The 16,632-nt window shown below is 39.0% G+C and overlaps 1 protein-coding gene across 1 annotated transcript in view; it reads left to right on the plus strand.

Annotated features, from left to right (window-relative positions):
* Window positions 1-3,979: 3,979 nt before the first annotated feature.
* LOC122640182 (two pore calcium channel protein 1B) overlaps window positions 3,980-16,632 on the plus strand; it is a 177,460-nt gene continuing 164,807 nt past the window's right edge. The window contains exon 1 of the mRNA XM_043833336.1: window positions 3,980-4,173. Coding sequence (XP_043689271.1) covers window positions 3,985-4,173 — 189 coding nt within the window. The 5' untranslated portion in view covers window positions 3,980-3,984. The remainder of the gene's footprint in view (window positions 4,174-16,632) is intronic.

Raw genomic sequence — 16,632 nt, forward strand, 5'->3', positions numbered from 1 at the left:
ACTACTCTTAGAGTCTCCATGTGTCCGTGTAGTTGAGTGCAACAGCTGCTGGTAGGGTCTACTTGAGCTATTATATTTTGAAGGTTGATTTGCAAGAATTTAGTTTGCACTAAAGGGGGTTAACTACGATCATATGGAGAGTAACTAGTAGGGATGTAAACGGATCGGATTCACCTTGGATAATGCTATATTCGCATCCGATTAGCTTTTGGACATGGATATAGATCAGATATTTTATTCGCTTACATGTATATATAGCTTTTCAGATAGCTATAGCCTATCCGTATCCGCCTCCGTTTAGCTTTCGGGCGGATTTGGATAGTGTTAAACGGATATGGACACGGATTTAGGCTATTCATTTACATCCCTAGTAACTAGTGACATGCCTTATCCTGCCTTCAATCTTAACTTTTGAAGTCTTGTGATTATAGTTTCCATTGTTCGTAATCGTGTGTGAGATAATAGAGTATGACTATTTAAGATATTCTCACTGCTACCATTTTTCTAGGTTAGGGTTTTTATGCATCAGTGCATATCATATTGGTCGGTACATATTGGTATGAATATACATTTGGATGTTGGAAATTTGAGAGATTTATTGGTAATGTTTAATAATGGAGAGTCCTTTTAATTGTTTTGATTCATATATATTTTTTTATGGATGGATATGGATATTGGTTATTTGTATGCTTAGATAAAATTTTTGGAACTTTGAACTATAGTTGGAAAACCAGGTTTTGATTGGGGTGAGTTGTTCGAGTCGAGTTAAAATTTTGGAAAATCTGGTCAAGAGTCACATAGACTAGGTCAGGGTAAAATATGACCAGACTGGATCATAAATCGTTTGAGTCAAATAAGACTCGGTATTGTTACCCGAGTCATGACGAACTCGGCGAGTTTAATCATTTTTTAAAACGCCATGAATCTGATTCACTTCTCTTGTTCAAAATGCATTGATACAGTCAGAAACCATCAACTCCTCTACTCTCTTGTCTTGTTCAATAGTATAAATTCAAAATGCATGCATTGATACGTGATTCCCTTTTATTTTTCCCTGGGTTTTCCATTCTTTTCTATAAATTTCTGTTTTTTACTAATTTATATATATTGCATTCAAAAATTAAAACATGTGACTCACCTTGACCAGGTTTGACAAGGCCTAGTCATCAGGATTTTCTGAAAGACAAGTCGAGTCAGAAAATTTGGGTTTCCAACTATTTTGAACACCATAATATTGCATAGAACCGATCAAGAACAAGAACTGTTCCACTCATTAATAAACGATTATATGGATTGCAATTTTGGAACTGATTGGATAAAGATCTTAACCCCTTAAGACCGAAACTAATTAGGAACCAGATCAATTATCCATAATCGGACCAATTTACATCTCAAGTGAAAGGGTTGAAGAGATGTATGGAATTGGTAATTGCATCCACCATAACGCCAACCATGGTAGGATCCCAACAATTGTACAACAAAACTCTCTGAGGAGGCCGCAGAGCTGATAAAATTTATTTTGAGAAAACAGATGTATAAGACATACAGAGTACGCCACTATCAATTCTCTCTCCTCCTTGATCACATAGATATTTGATATACAAACTGTGACACGTCCATTGGGTTGGCATAGGAGATTCCATCATTGTCTAAACTAAAAATTGACTTGTGAGCATGTTCACCAAATTTCAGTCTTAGATATATTTTAGTTAGAATCTAAAACAACTTGTCATGTGGCTGTAGTTAGCTTGCCGACGAGATATGTTTTCTAGTTGGACCAACTCGAAAATACAAATTAATTTCTAAACTATATGGTGGAATATGACAGTTCAAATTCCAAGTCAAACTCAATTAAAAAGTCTTTTTCAAATTGAATGTGTTTGGTTGGATGGATATTATTGGGGGCTAACTTGAATAAACAAAAGAAAAAAAAAAGCAAAAGAATATATATCTTGTGGTCACCATCATCTTTGAGTCGGGTTCTACTTTCTAAATATGGAAATGGAGATTAAAATATAAAGAGAATCGCGTGGAAAGATTAGAATCATTTATTTAGGATAAGTTAATGCATGTCTGGACTTTCTACTTTGAATAAGCTAATGGGATAAGATTTAATTTTTAATGATAAGAGAAAGATCTATATGCTTCTACTTATATTCGCATTTCAGATATAAACAAATAGTGAGAGTAGTGAAACCTCATATGATATATCCAAGGTTTACCAAATAAATAAAAAATCCATATATTCAAGGGAAAAATTCCTGTTAGGCCTCCTACATCTATATATATTGACATCCAGATATAGGACCATGCAAAAATGATGCTCTTACCCCTTAAAATAAAAATTTGTATCCCATTGATGCCTCTATTTATCATTGGCCCCCACACTTATGCAGAGAAACTATGCAGTCTGACGACGATCTTTGCATATATTTAGTAAGGGATTGTGTTATTAACATTTGACATCTCCTAAGCCCGAAGATGTCAATAGATTTTTAATCTTATTTTTTTGCCTTTTATTTTATTCCCTAAAATTATTTAATGTAGGAATAAAAAAAGATTTTAAAAAATTGAAAGTCATTTAATATGACATTTAATGCAGTTCTTATATCAAATGACATATTTAACCTAATTGAAATATCGAACGAATTTCCCTTAGTCCACGGTCAATGAGAATCCATTCAGGGAGGTGAGTTAAAATGCGCATAGGGTATTTTTGGAAAAATAATAAAATCTAGCATCAAGTGGTGGATAGAAATTTGATCCTTGCAAGACTTTGAGAATAATTAAACGAAGGTATCAAGTTCTAAATCCATCATTAATGGTATTAATTAGACACTCTTACATTTCATGAAGATAAAGAAAATGACCAATATGCTTAATGAGGACTGAGAAGAGAGTGAAAAACAAATAGAATTTTTCTGCTCCATCAAATCTACTTCTTTGCAAAAAAAAAAAGGCCAAACGTTTTCTATGCCGGGGCGCAGGTTGTGCTGCGACATAGAGAACCTTAGCCAAAAAAAAAATAAAAAATCTAGTTCTTTGCTATTGGCGTGGAAGAGACGATTATTCCATATCAACCCATCCTATTCATGACTTATTTAGTAGTTTTTAAGTATACGACTTGGATTGGCCATATCATTATTATTACTATTTTTTTCGGACTGCTATAATTTAGCTCACTAGGGAGATCCATCCATAAGGATTTTATTGGGGACAGACCCACAAAGGGCCAAGACAACAAACCCATAAGGGTTAAAAGGGATTCACGAAAGACCCACACTTATTCTAGAAAATACTTGACTTAGCTGCAGGCGATAGGAGAGGAGGGATCTCGAGCTTGAGACCAAAATACCCCATGCACCACGGCGATCAATGACCAGATCATTATTGGTTGACACTAATAGGCATGGTTTGAGGTATTGGATCGGATCGGGATCGGCCAAGACCGATCCCGGTACTGATCCGATCCAGCTGTATGGACAGGGATAAAAATGTAAAAAAATCTGATTTTTATAAAAAAACAGAGGCAAGAGTGTCATATTTGCCCGAGTTTGGGCGATCCCAATCCGATCCAACCAATACTGAGATTACAAACCATGCTAATAGGTGCCTGGTCGATTACCGATACCTGATCGGTGCATGGTACAACCATGGGGGCATAATGATCAAAATACCTTATGATGTCGGTATCTTTAATGGTAAAGTAAAACAATTTTGCTGTTCAAAAGGTGGCCAATAAATATAAACCGCCTTAACGAGCGGAGGATATAGTAGTTGAGGTTCCCGTTGCGTAATTAAGTCAAAAAGTTTTCATCCATCACCGACCGGTAAGACGCTTGGACTTGCGCTGTTCAGTTAAGCGTTTTATGAAAGCTTCTTGAATAGTTGAATCTAAACCGACACACACTCTGTATTATTCTCTGCAATTCTTTACAAACCTAACTGGTCTTTACTGATACATTTTACTATACTCACCAACAGATGACGCGTTCTCGAGAAATTCCTGGAGAACTAGAAGAAGGAGAGGCAAGGAAGATGGAGACGCCATTGCTGGATGGAGAGAGTAGTAGAAATCAACAACCTGGAAAGAGGACGAAGGTGTACCAGAGAAGATCAGATGCCATCACTCAAGGAACGCCTTATCAGAAAGCTGCTGCACTTATTGATCTGGTCAGCTCACTTCTCTGGCTGTGCAGTTGGTGTTCTATTGAGGATCTTGTGAATAACTGAATATTTTATTTTATTTTTGATTATGGATGAGCTCACTGGGAATCTGAATCCAACAGGGTAAGGTAGTTCTAGGAGTTTGGTGCTAATGATAGTTAGTTATTGGATTCTACGAATCAATGGCGGACTGCTTGTACACTTTTTAATTCTTTAGTTAAATATCACTGGATGGTATTTGGTGCGAGAGATGAGCATTGCTGATTTCGGGAGTTGAGAGGAGAAGAGTAGGCTTACTTCTGGTGGGTCTCATGGTTGGGCCTCCTTAATGATTTTCACTGATCTCTGGCCAGGAAAGTGGTCTCTTATGAGACAAGCCATGCTAACTGTCCTAGGTTTTAAGAAGATTCCTAGAACCGAAGAACAGGTTGTGTAGAACCATAAGTTTATTAGATATGGCATCAGAAAGAGTTTTGTTTGATTTTGGTTTTCAAATTCTATTCAATTCAGAAAATGTTGTTGGTGTCTTTTTACTGTTGAAAAGAGTTTTGGTTGGGGTAACTATTTAAGGAGTTTCATTGTCTAGACACCCCCCCCCAAAACCATGTTGGATCGTTACTCTAGATATAGGAGTCATCTAGACTATCCACCTTTAGAAATATGCATAAGAGAAACATATATGTTTAATTGGTTGCCCATTCGGAATAATTTTCAAAGCATTTAGTGCTTAAAGTTTGTTTCCTCTCTCTTGGCCATTAGATTCTGTTCTTTGATCAGCTATTTTTGTTTTAACCTCTTGGCCATTAGAATTTAGAATGAAGTTAATGGAATTCAAAATCGACCAATGTGCTGACCTCTTACAAAGACTGCACAAAGTTCCTATTCATCTCATTGCTTCTATTTTATTCTTGGCCACCAAAAGGGTCCAATCTGTAAGGAGGTTATGCCATCTGGTTGAGCTTTATATTTGGTCTAAAATAGTTAAAAAAAAAGGATTTTACAAGTTGAACATGTTGGTGATGCAGAACCAGGGTTCTACAATTTTAACAGTCTTCATAGAGTGAATCAAGCCCCCAAATTGACCTAAAACAATAGGATTTATTGGTATTAGGAGAGAGAAAGCTTGCTGTTTTGGTTATGGAAATGGTAAAGTGCAAAGGGAAAATTAGGTTTATGTGTTAAATTAGGGTCAGCATTTAGAGGTGTTGGTTGATGGGATAATAGGCTTGTCAGAATGACAGAGAGGCCAGCCTTTATTTATAATGAATAAAACCCTAATATGAGAGAGTACAAGTACAAAAATATCCCTATGGACATAGCTACCCTTACACTCAAATTACAATACTCCCCCTCAAGTTGGTGCATATATATCACGCATGCCTAACTTGCACACAATTGGATGAAACAACTTACTACTTAAACCCTTAGAAAAAACATCAGCTAATTGGTTCCCAGATTTGACAAAAGGAACACTAATAATTCCATTATCTAATTTTTCCTTAATAAAGTGAAGGTCAATCTCCACATGCTTCGTACAATCATGCTGAACTGGATTGTGAGCAATAGTAATGGCTGATTTACTGTTGCAATACAACCTCATGGGCAATGGAACACAAACACCCAAGTCTTGCAGAAGACTCTAGAGTCATAACAACTCACAAATATTGTGAGCCTTAGCATAGAATTCTGCTTCAGTGCTGGATCAAGCAACTACAGCCTACTTCTTGTTTTGCTAGGTAACAAGATTGCCACCTAGAAACCAACGGTTATTAGGAGAACCTGCACAATCTACTTCAGTAAAGGCTTCAACACGAAGATGGTCATGGGGAGAAAACAATACTCCTTTGCCCGGGGCAGACTTCAAATAGTGCAGGATGCGAAACACAACTTCTAAGTGTGTGGAGTAAAGATCATGCATATACTGGCTGACCAGACTCGCAACATAGATAATGTCGGGCTGAGGTATGAGAAAGGTAAATGAGTCTGCCAACTAACCTCTGATATCGTTTGCGATCAACTGGTTCACCATCCTTGCTCAAGGGATGACCATTAGCTTCAATAAGAGTGTTAGCTGATTGCAGCATTGTTGTCATAGTACAACATCATAGGAAGATGAACAAGAACACCAAGGTCTTGTAGCAAGCCTTTTAGCTAAAGTAACTCACAAATGCCCTGTGCCATAGCACGGAACTTTGCTTTAGCACTCGAATGAGCCACCACATTCTGCTTCTTGCTATGCCAAGTGACAAGATTGCCCCCTACAAAAGAACAATACCCAGAGATAGATTTTCGATTTGCAGAACCAGCCCAGTCAGCATCGGTATATGCCTCTACCCGTAGGTGACCATGAGGAGACAGAAGAATGCCTTTTCCAGGAGCTGACTTCAAGTAGTGAAGAATCCGAAGAACAACCTCCATATGAGAATAATAGGGGTCATGCATAAACTGACTCACAGCAACAGCAATGTCTGGATGTATGTGTGAGAGATAAATCAGCTTCCCCACTAGTCTTTAGTAACGGTCTTTATACAGGTTCACCCTCCTTTTCTTTGAGACGGACAGTAGCCTCCATAGGAGTATCTAAAGGGTGACATCCTAACAAACCAGTTTCAGCCAACAAGTTTAGGACATACTTCCTTTGGGAGAGAAAGATGCCTTTAGAAGACCTGGCAACCTCAATCCCTAGAAAGTAACGTAGCTTCCCTAGATCTTTAATCTCAAACTCCTGCCCAAGCAACTTCTTCAACCGGTTGATCTCATCACCATCGTTGCCAGTAACCATAATATCATCCACATAGACTATAATAACAGTGAGTTTTTCACCAGCCCTCTTTATAAAGAGTGTGATCAGCATTACTCTATTTATAGCCCACAGAAATCATGGCCTTGTGAAACTGACCAAACCATGCTCGAGGTGACTGCTTCAGCTGATAAAGTGCTCGCTTCAATTTGCACACTTTACCTTGATTATTGTCACTAGAAAACCCTGGTGGAATATCCATGTACACTTCCTCATCAAGTTCTCCATTTAAGAAGGTATTCTTCATATCCAGCTGTTGTAGATCCCATCCAAGATTGACTGCACAAGATAGCAAAACCCGAATTGTATTCAACTTTGCAACAGGAGCAAAGATCTCTTGGTAGTCAATCCCATATGTCTGAGTGAAGCCTTTTGCAACCAGACGTGCCTTATATCGATCCACAGTCCCATCAGCCTTTTGTTTGACCACAAACACCTACTTACATCCCACTGGTTTTTTCCTTGGAGGAAGGGCTACAAGATCCCAAGTATTATTTTTTTTTGAAGCTCTCATTTCTTCCAACATAGCTGCCTTCCACTTTCCATTTGTATGAGCTTCCTGCCAATTTTTAGGAATAGAAACAGAAGAAAGAGAGGACATAAATGCACATAAAGACGGAGAAAGAGAACTATAAGAAACAAAGCGAGAAATGGGATGCAGGGTGCAAGTCCTAGTACCTTTGCGATGAGCAATAGGTAGGTCGGAAGGAGAGGTTTCACCAGGAGGAGGAGGATCTGGATCCTGAGCCGGCAATTGGATAGGTATTGGTGCCACAGTGGATTGATGCTGCCCTCTGTTGGAGCATCTCTTTTTGTAGGTGATGGTATTAGAGTTGTCAATTCTCTTATGAAAATCACTGATGGTTCTTTGGACTGGAGTCAACTCCCCTTGACTAGGAACATCACCACCATTATTTCCTACAAGCTCCCCCTGTAAAGGAATCCCTTCGGAAGAAGGGGCAACAGCCAAGGGAGATGGGACAGCAGCAATAGGAGATGGAGAAGGAGGAACTTTAAGGGGAGGAAACACAAACACATCTTCACTAGAACTAGAACTCTCCCTCCTAAAGATGTGGGGATGGATAATAGGAAAGACTTTCATGAAAAACGACATCCATACTGACCAGAGTACGACGGGAAGGGGGATGGTAACACTTATAACCTTTTTGGGTTGGAGAGTAGCCCAAAAAAATACACCGCAACCCTCGAGGTTCAAGTTTGCCATGAGATTTCGTTTCTCTGGCATAGCACATACAACCAAACACTTTGGGAGGAACCACAAAGGTGGAACACCCATGTAAAACTTCAGCCGGACTGCGGGAGTCAAGAACACGGGAAGGCAACCGATTAATGAGATAGGTTGCAGCCTGGCCAGCCTGGCTGTGTTCCTCATCAACCTGGCCAGCCGGATTCTCAAAAGGTTGAGACGACTTTGAATGTACACGTCCCTCTTCCTCCATATAGTCATCATAATGCAAAGTCGACCTCGAACTAGGGAAACCAACGGTAGATCGATTACAGCAGGATCGATACAATGAAAAGGACAAATTTAAAAAAACTACAACTCTTTTTTTTTTAATTGCTACTTTTTTGTTACATATGAAGAAACATAAAAAAGGATAAGAAGGGTTTGGAGGATTCGGCTCTCACAGCCAGGCTCCTATTAGCCCTAGGATTTTGGCTCTCTTAGCCTGGTCTCCCAGCCTTCATGTCACAACCATTGGACAAGAGAATCTTTTGCTTCAATGCAATTTGTTTTCATTCAACTATTCAAATCGTCCCCTTTTGGCTTCTAAAAGCCTTACATATAAATAGGCAGCAGTAACTTGCTCCTCAAGTAACAAAAGAAATAGAAACTTAACATAATTAGAAACTAATATTTAGAAACTAAATTGGATCTTCTAAATAAAAGCTAAGCGTACTTTCTAAATCTGAAATTAGAGACTACATAAGACTATTGCAATGAAATACAACAACAACAACAACAACAACAACAATCATAACCTTATCCCAACTAAATGGGGTTGACTACATGGATCTGAAAAGATCATGACAATAATAGAAATAAGAGCAGGAGAAGGAAATAAAAAGGTACAAAGGGGTTAAAAAAAAAAAAATTACTAAAGGAAAAAGTCTACGCAATAGTCAAAGCAGCATCCCAAGAACATCCCTCTACGAGGGATCGACTACATGGGTCCTTGTCCTCTAAACAACTCTATCCATGGTCATACTAGGATCGAGCCCTACCATATGCATATCCTTTCATATTACTTTTCCAATAGTCATTTTAGGCCTGCCCCTACCTCTATTAGCTCCTTCAAATTGAGTCTGGTCACTCTTTCTTACTGATGCATCCATGGGTCTCCTTTGGACATGACCAAACCACCTCAAGCAGCTCTCACGAAGCTTGTCCTGTATGGATGCAACTCCTACTTCGGTTCTAATACAAACATTCTTTACCCTATCTCTCTTGGTCTTGCCGCACGTCCTCCTCAATATCCTCATCTTATCTATATTACTCTTCTTAACTGCTCAACATTCCGCTCCATATGTCATCGTTGGTCTTATTACTGTCCTGTAGAATTTTCCCTTAAGCTTAACAGGCATGCGTTTGTCACATAAAACTCCTGATGCTCCTCTCCACTTCATCCATCCTACTTTAATTCTGTGGGAAACATTATCCTCTATATCACCCTCTTTATTAATGGTTGACCCTAGGTATCTAAAATATTCACTTTGTGGTAGCTCTCGCTCCTCAAGTTTCACCACTTCATCACCTCTCCTTGTTTAACTGAAGTTACACATCATATATTCTGTCTTTGTTTTGCTTAACTTAAAACCTCTTGATTCCAAGTTTGATCTCCATAACTCCAGCTTCGCATTAATCCCTTTTACTGTCTCATCTATCAAAACAATATCATCAGCGGATAGCATGCACCAAGGGACCTCATCTTGAATATGCCTGGTTAAATAATCCATGATGAGTGCAAACAAATAGGGGCTTAGAGTTGATCCTTGGTGTAACCTAATTGTAATTGGGAATTCACTACTTTGTCCCTCTGCAGTTTTGACACTTGGCACCACGCCCTCATACATGTCCTTAATTATATCCACATAGTTACTTGAGCTCTTTCTCTTTCCTAGGACATGCCAAATGAGATCTCTAGGAACTTTATCATAGGCCTTTTCTAGGTCGATAAAGACCATATAGAGATTCTTTTTGTAAGCTCTAAAGATTTCCATAAGCCTCCTAAGAAGGTAAATAGCTTCTGTCGTGGATCTCCTTGGCATAAAATTAAATTTGTTTTCCGATATATACGTTTCTCTTCTTAGGTGAGCTTCAATGATTTTCTCCCAAAGTTTCATGGTATGACTCATTAGTTTAATGCCTCTGTAGTTATTACAGTTTTGGATATCACCTTTGTTCTTATAAATTGGGACTACAATGTTTCTCCTCCAATGATCTGGCATTTTCTTTGTACTCAAAATCTTGTTAAATAGCTTGGTTAGCCAAGATACCCCTTGTCCTCCTAAGCTGTTCCATACTTCAATTGGGATCTCATGCGGTCTTGGTGTTTTGCCTACGTTCATCTTTCATAGGGCCTCTTTAACTTCGGCCTCACCAACTTGTTGTAGCTGTCCATGACGTGTGTTGGCTTCAAGACTATTCGTTTCCACTTCCGAATCCACCCCATCAGTCAAGGTAGCTCCATTTAGTAGATTTTAAAAATATTCACCCCATCTCTCCATAATGTCTGCATCCCGTATTAGTACTCTACCATCCTCATTCTTAATGCATCTAACATGGTCCAAATCTTTGCTCTTCCTTTCTCTTATTTTAGCTATCTGATGGATTGCATTTTCCCCGTCCTTTGTATTAAGTTTTTCATAAAGTTCATCATATTTCTTCGCTCTTGCTTTCCCCATAATCTTCCGAGCTTCATTTCTGGCTGCATAATAGCTCACTTTATCCTCTGCCTTGTTAGTCCTTTGCCAGGTCTTAAAACGATCTTTATTAGTCTTAATGGCTGCTTGGACCTTGTCATCCCACCACTAAGTCTCTCTAGGGCCCAGACGCATACCCTTTGAAATCCCAAGGACTTCCTTAGCAACCTTCTTGATACAAGATTACAAGTCATCATATTAGTCCACATCTCATTGGTATCTCCCTCAAAATCCCACTTCCTCGTAGGGCCATTTTATCGGTACATGATTCTAGGAGAGCTCCTTGTAGTCGGCCCCATCTTATCTTAGGACAAACCTGTTTCACCTTCTTACGTTGCCTCGTACCAAGGTACATATCCTAGACCACCAATCTATGTTGGGTGGTTAAGCTCTCTCCTGGTATAACCTTACAATCCTTGCATAAAAGTCTGTCATACCTTCTGGTTAGGAAGAAATCTATTTAACTTGCATGTTGCCCACTCTTGGAGGTAATTAAATGTTCATCTCTCTTCTTAAAAAAGGTATTTGCAATGCACAGGTCAAACGCTTTCGCAAAGTCTAACACTGATATCCCCTCTTCATTCCTCTCCCCAACTCCATATCCTCCGTGAACCTCTTCATAGCCTTTATGATCTCTGCCCACATGTCTGTTAAGGTCACCTCCAATAATAATTTTCTCTCCCTGACCAAAACCTTGCATCAAACCATCCATGTGTTCCCAGAATTGTAATTTAACACTCTCATCTAATCATGCCTGCGACGTGTACGCGCTAACTATGTTGATAACCTCATTGTCTAGCACCAGTTTGATAGATAGGATCCTATCTCCAAATCTTTTAATGTCCACTACTTCGTTCTTAAGGTCTTTGTCCACAACTATGCCCCCTCCATCTCTCCCGCTTTCGTCTCCCAAGTACCATAGTTTGAAGTCATTTGACGCCTTGGCTTTGTGACTCTTTGATCTTGTTTTTTGAATACATGCAACATTAATCCTTCTTCTCCGCATAACATCTATCAGCTCCAAACTCTTACCCGTCAATGATCCGATGTTCCAAGATGCAAATCTAATCCTACGCTTACACACAAGATTAGTATTAAATGACATGATATACGGAAATGTAAGGGATAATAAAAAATATATAAATAATTAAAACAAATAATAGGATCCATGCAAAAGGGGATTGGCTTGGCAGAATATAGTGCTGGCTGCCTACCTGACGTACCAATAAAGATAAGAATATATAAAGGGTATTGCAATGAAATATTCTTTCTAAATTTGAAAATAGAAACTAATCAAATTAGAAGAGTGAAAAGAATCTCAGCAATCCTCCTCTAAGCCAGCTGTCAAGGCGGGCCCACAGCACTATTCACGTGAATAGTGCCACGCGAACAGTAACTTCTCCTGAATTTTATTTTTGTTATTTTCTTCTTCGTGCTTTGATCTACATCACATCCACATTAGTACCCATCGAACTAGCTATGGTGGGGTCGGGCTTACCCCCGGTCTGATCCATTTCTGGTTCACCTCGATCCCTCACCAACTGGTAAAGGGGATCCTCTTCCTCATCTGAGTCCTCTTGGAAAATGTCTGGTTCGGTTCTTTATAATTCTCTTCCATTTTTTCACGTATGTGCTTCATCCTTAGTCTCTTATTATAGTGCACATACACCAACTGCTCTAGTCATTTGTGTCCCAATCGGTTCCGCCTCTTGGTGTGTATCAATGAAAATATACTCTAGTTGCGCTCGAATCCGGAGGATGAACAAGTCTGTGAGAGCTTGCTATTTTTCTCAAGTTAGGTGCACTTGAGCTATATTGCACTTACCAGTCGGCTGTATTACAAATATATTATTAGGAATATATATAGGTATATGAAAAAAATTAGAATTTATAAATGTAATGCCAGTAGGCAGTAGTGGACCTACTTGGGTCTGACTTTTGTCTACCTTCCACTACAGCTTTTCGACTGAAACTCATGGAAGCATCTCTGAATTATTGGATCTGTTTTGGTTTCAATGTTCAAATATGCCTTGAATTTGTATTTACTATTTAATAATTAGTACACAGTACAATAAAGTAACTACTAAATATATTCCTTTGCTTACTACCAAGTCTTACACTCTCACCTTATTATTTGCATCAGTCTGTATTGTTGCAGTTGGCTCCAACTTCTCAATGACATTTTCAAGTGCTACTGGTAGTTCTGATTCAAGTCCAAGATTTTTTGGTATTGATATTTGAGAGATAGTATGCTGGTAATGACATATATAACTTGTTAATGCTTTTGTAAATGTAAATGTAAATATGACTGTAAAGTGTAAAGTATGTTGAACTCACCAGCTTTAGGCATTAGATGACTCTAGTGCTTCTCCCATCGATTAACAATGACCCTAATGTATGCCTCCGAACTTCGGGGTATCACAGTTCTTACAAATTCCTTCATCTTCTGAAGGGCAACATAAATGTGGTCCAAGGTAGGCTTTTTCTCTGTATCTACCATCCTTAATGCCCTTACCACTAGCTCTAATATAGCAACCGCTTTATTCAAGTCACGCCAGAATTGGTCACTTGCGATGGTCTTTTGTTCTGTCCTCCCTTTGTCCGTATTTGACCCTGTCTAACCAAACCACTGTTCACTGGCAAACGTAGACCTCAAACCGACAACCTTGGTCGGAAAGATCTTCAATGCAATGTAGTTGGTGGCAAATCGAGTTAGACCAGGCCTCACCAAATCACTATTGCATTTCTCCCTCAACATTTGTAATGAATTACCATGGTTATATACAAAAGTGATCACTTGTCTTGCCCTCCTGATCACACTTGCTACCACAGTTTTCTTCCCCATGTCCTTCAGCATTAGGTCAATGGAATGCGCAACACATAGTGTCCAAAAGAGGTGGATCCTCTTGCTTTTCTTATTCATCAACTTTTCTCTAGCCTTTTTGAAGTTAGAACCGTTATCTGTCGTAATTTGGATAATGTTCTTTGGCCCTACCTCCTCCACAACTTTCTTCAGTTCCTTGTACAAAATGTAGCATCCTTTATGTCCTTTGATGCTTCCAAAGACTTCAAGAAGATTGTCTTACCATTACAGCTGACCATGAAGTTGATGATGGACTGTCTAGTAGGTCCAGTGCAACCATCAGCCATAAAGGTAACTCCATATATCTCCTACCTTGGCTTTAATGTATCAATATAGTCTTCCAAGTCCTCCTCCTTTGGCAAGTAGACATTCATCACTTCGTATGGTGTGGGCCCCTTCATTACTAGGCCAGCCCTTCCTGCAGCGTCGAGGAATGCATGATAGAATGTTCCCTGAGTTGCATTAGGTGGGATGCTATTATAGATTACAAACTTGCTAAAGGTACCCTGTGCTGCAACTTGTTTATTACCAAACATTTGTGGGATGGTTGGCTGATATGCATCTTGTTGCCTATATATGGTGGGATCCTGCTGAAGAACGGGAACTGGGGAAGGTGCTCGTGGTTTGGGTGGGGGCCGCGAGGGTTCCCTCACACTCTGTGCTCTCCTAAAAGGAGGAGGAATCTCCCCCTCTCCATGTCTATGCTTTTTCCTCCTCTCACTTCCTTGCACTGGTTCTATTGCAGCTGAGCTAGATCCACAAGGTTCTCTAGCCTGCTCATATGACCTTATATTTTCAAAATGGAAAGATTGTCGACTAGCTGCCAAAGTTTGCTAGTATTGTCTCCACTCAGCCTCTGACCGGAAATCCCCATGAGGCCTATTATCACTATTAGAGTCATCTGCATCGACCTCTACTGCTACTCTTAACACTGCCTCATCAAACTCTCGCTGTTGCCGTTCCCTTTCAACCTTCTTTAATCTTCCTCTTCTTAAGTGCCTTGATATGGCTTGCTGTACCTCATAAGGAATTTGTGTGCATTTGGCCACATCCTTATACCCACCAGCCAAATGTTGCTTCAATCTAGTGGCCCCTCCAAAATTAAGCAACTTCCCACAATATCGACACTTGGATTTCTTTTTATCTGCCGACATTGGGTTTCCATGTTGCCATGCTACCCCACCACGGTCAGCCATTGTGTTACTTTTTACACTGTTACATTAAAAAGTAATGTATTAAAGACTTAAAGTAATGTCAAGCTACTAAAACAATCAAATGGCTAAATCATATTTATCCTCTAACTCTAGTATTTATTTCTTGGGAGAAAGAACGTAACCTGTGCTGTGTGTGGGCGTGTACCTGCGCCTGAACACAGCCCAGTGCGAAAAGACCGCTGCACCCCTGGAAAGGTGAAAAGGTCCAGAGGTGCAACGGTCTTTTTGCGCCCGGCTATGTCTGGGTGCAGGTACACACCCACACACAACACCGGTTAGCGTTCCTTTTCCCTTATTTCTTAATTTAAAATAAAATTTAGAATTTCTATTAAAAATAATTATTATACCTTAAAAGTATAAAACATTATAATGGAATGATGCATTTGACACCATTTTAATTTTGACATATTGTACATATGTTGTAAATAATTTTCCAACAAAAACAGGTATTTTTCATTAATATTTGATATTTTTTGAAAATTTTATAAATTCTGAGAAATAAAATAATATAATCTATGGGTGAAAAAGAAAGTTACTTTGTGAGGCTGTAGAGCATTCAATGGTGTCCAACATACATAAAAATCATTTCCATGCAATCACTATTGACCCTTTTTTTTCAATTATTTTTGCAACAAATTCAATTTTTTTTCTAGAAAATAAAAAAAATTAATAACAGAAATAAATTGGACTCCATGAAGTCACAGATCGACCAAAGTTGTGTAACATATATTAAATTGACACCAACCACGAAGATTTGAACATATTTTTTGGAAAAAAAGAGATTTGGGGAAAAATGGTACCTTGAAATCCTCCAAACTTCTTTAGATTTGTTGTAGATCTTTCAAATTCGATGTTTGATGAAGCTTCTCCGCGTAATCCAACGAATTTTCCGTCAAAAATTGGCTCGAAACCATGGAAGGAGGGTTTTTTGGAGGTGTTAGCTGAGACTAGCGAGATCTCGATCTGGTCTCGGTCGAGAGAGGATCCTATTTATATTGGGTTTTGTTTAAGTGAACCGAGATCTCAGCTGAGATAATGTAATTCTCTTCTCCCGCCTTGTATCTCGTCTCGGCTTTCCAAAATAGCGAGTTATTAGCGAGATCTCGCAGAGATCTCAGCAAGTTCTTGTTTCATGGCGGTAGCTAGGGTTTGGATCCCAAGGTGGATACTCTCTCTGATATCATGTAGGTTGATGGGATAATTCGTTTATCAGAATGACATAGGCACGCGTTTATTTATAATTAATAAAACCCTAATATGAGAGAGTACAAGTACAAAAATTTCCCTATGGACATAACTACCCTTATACCCAAATTACAACAAGAGGTAATGGTGGTGAATGGAAGGCTGGGAGGCTAGGACAGTGTTCCGGTGAAGGTTCAATAGAGATTAATGGTGGAAAAGATGGCTGTTTTGGAGGTTGAAGAATCTGCTATAGTAGGTGCACAAAGAAGAAAGAATAAGCTTCAAAGAGGGGGGGGGGGGTTGCTGTTAACGTGGTACTAGCTCTAAGCTTTGAGAGAGAACTTATTTTCTTTCATTTGATTTGGGTAGGTGGTGTAGGCCTTTAAAAGTTGAATGCTAAATTTCAAATACCCAAAACACTTCTAGAGAGACTCTAGAAACAACAATGTAATTCTCTT

The sequence above is a fragment of the Telopea speciosissima genome, chromosome 9 (genome assembly GCF_018873765.1).
Source record: "Telopea speciosissima isolate NSW1024214 ecotype Mountain lineage chromosome 9, Tspe_v1, whole genome shotgun sequence".
Taxonomy (NCBI): domain Eukaryota; kingdom Viridiplantae; phylum Streptophyta; class Magnoliopsida; order Proteales; family Proteaceae; genus Telopea; species Telopea speciosissima.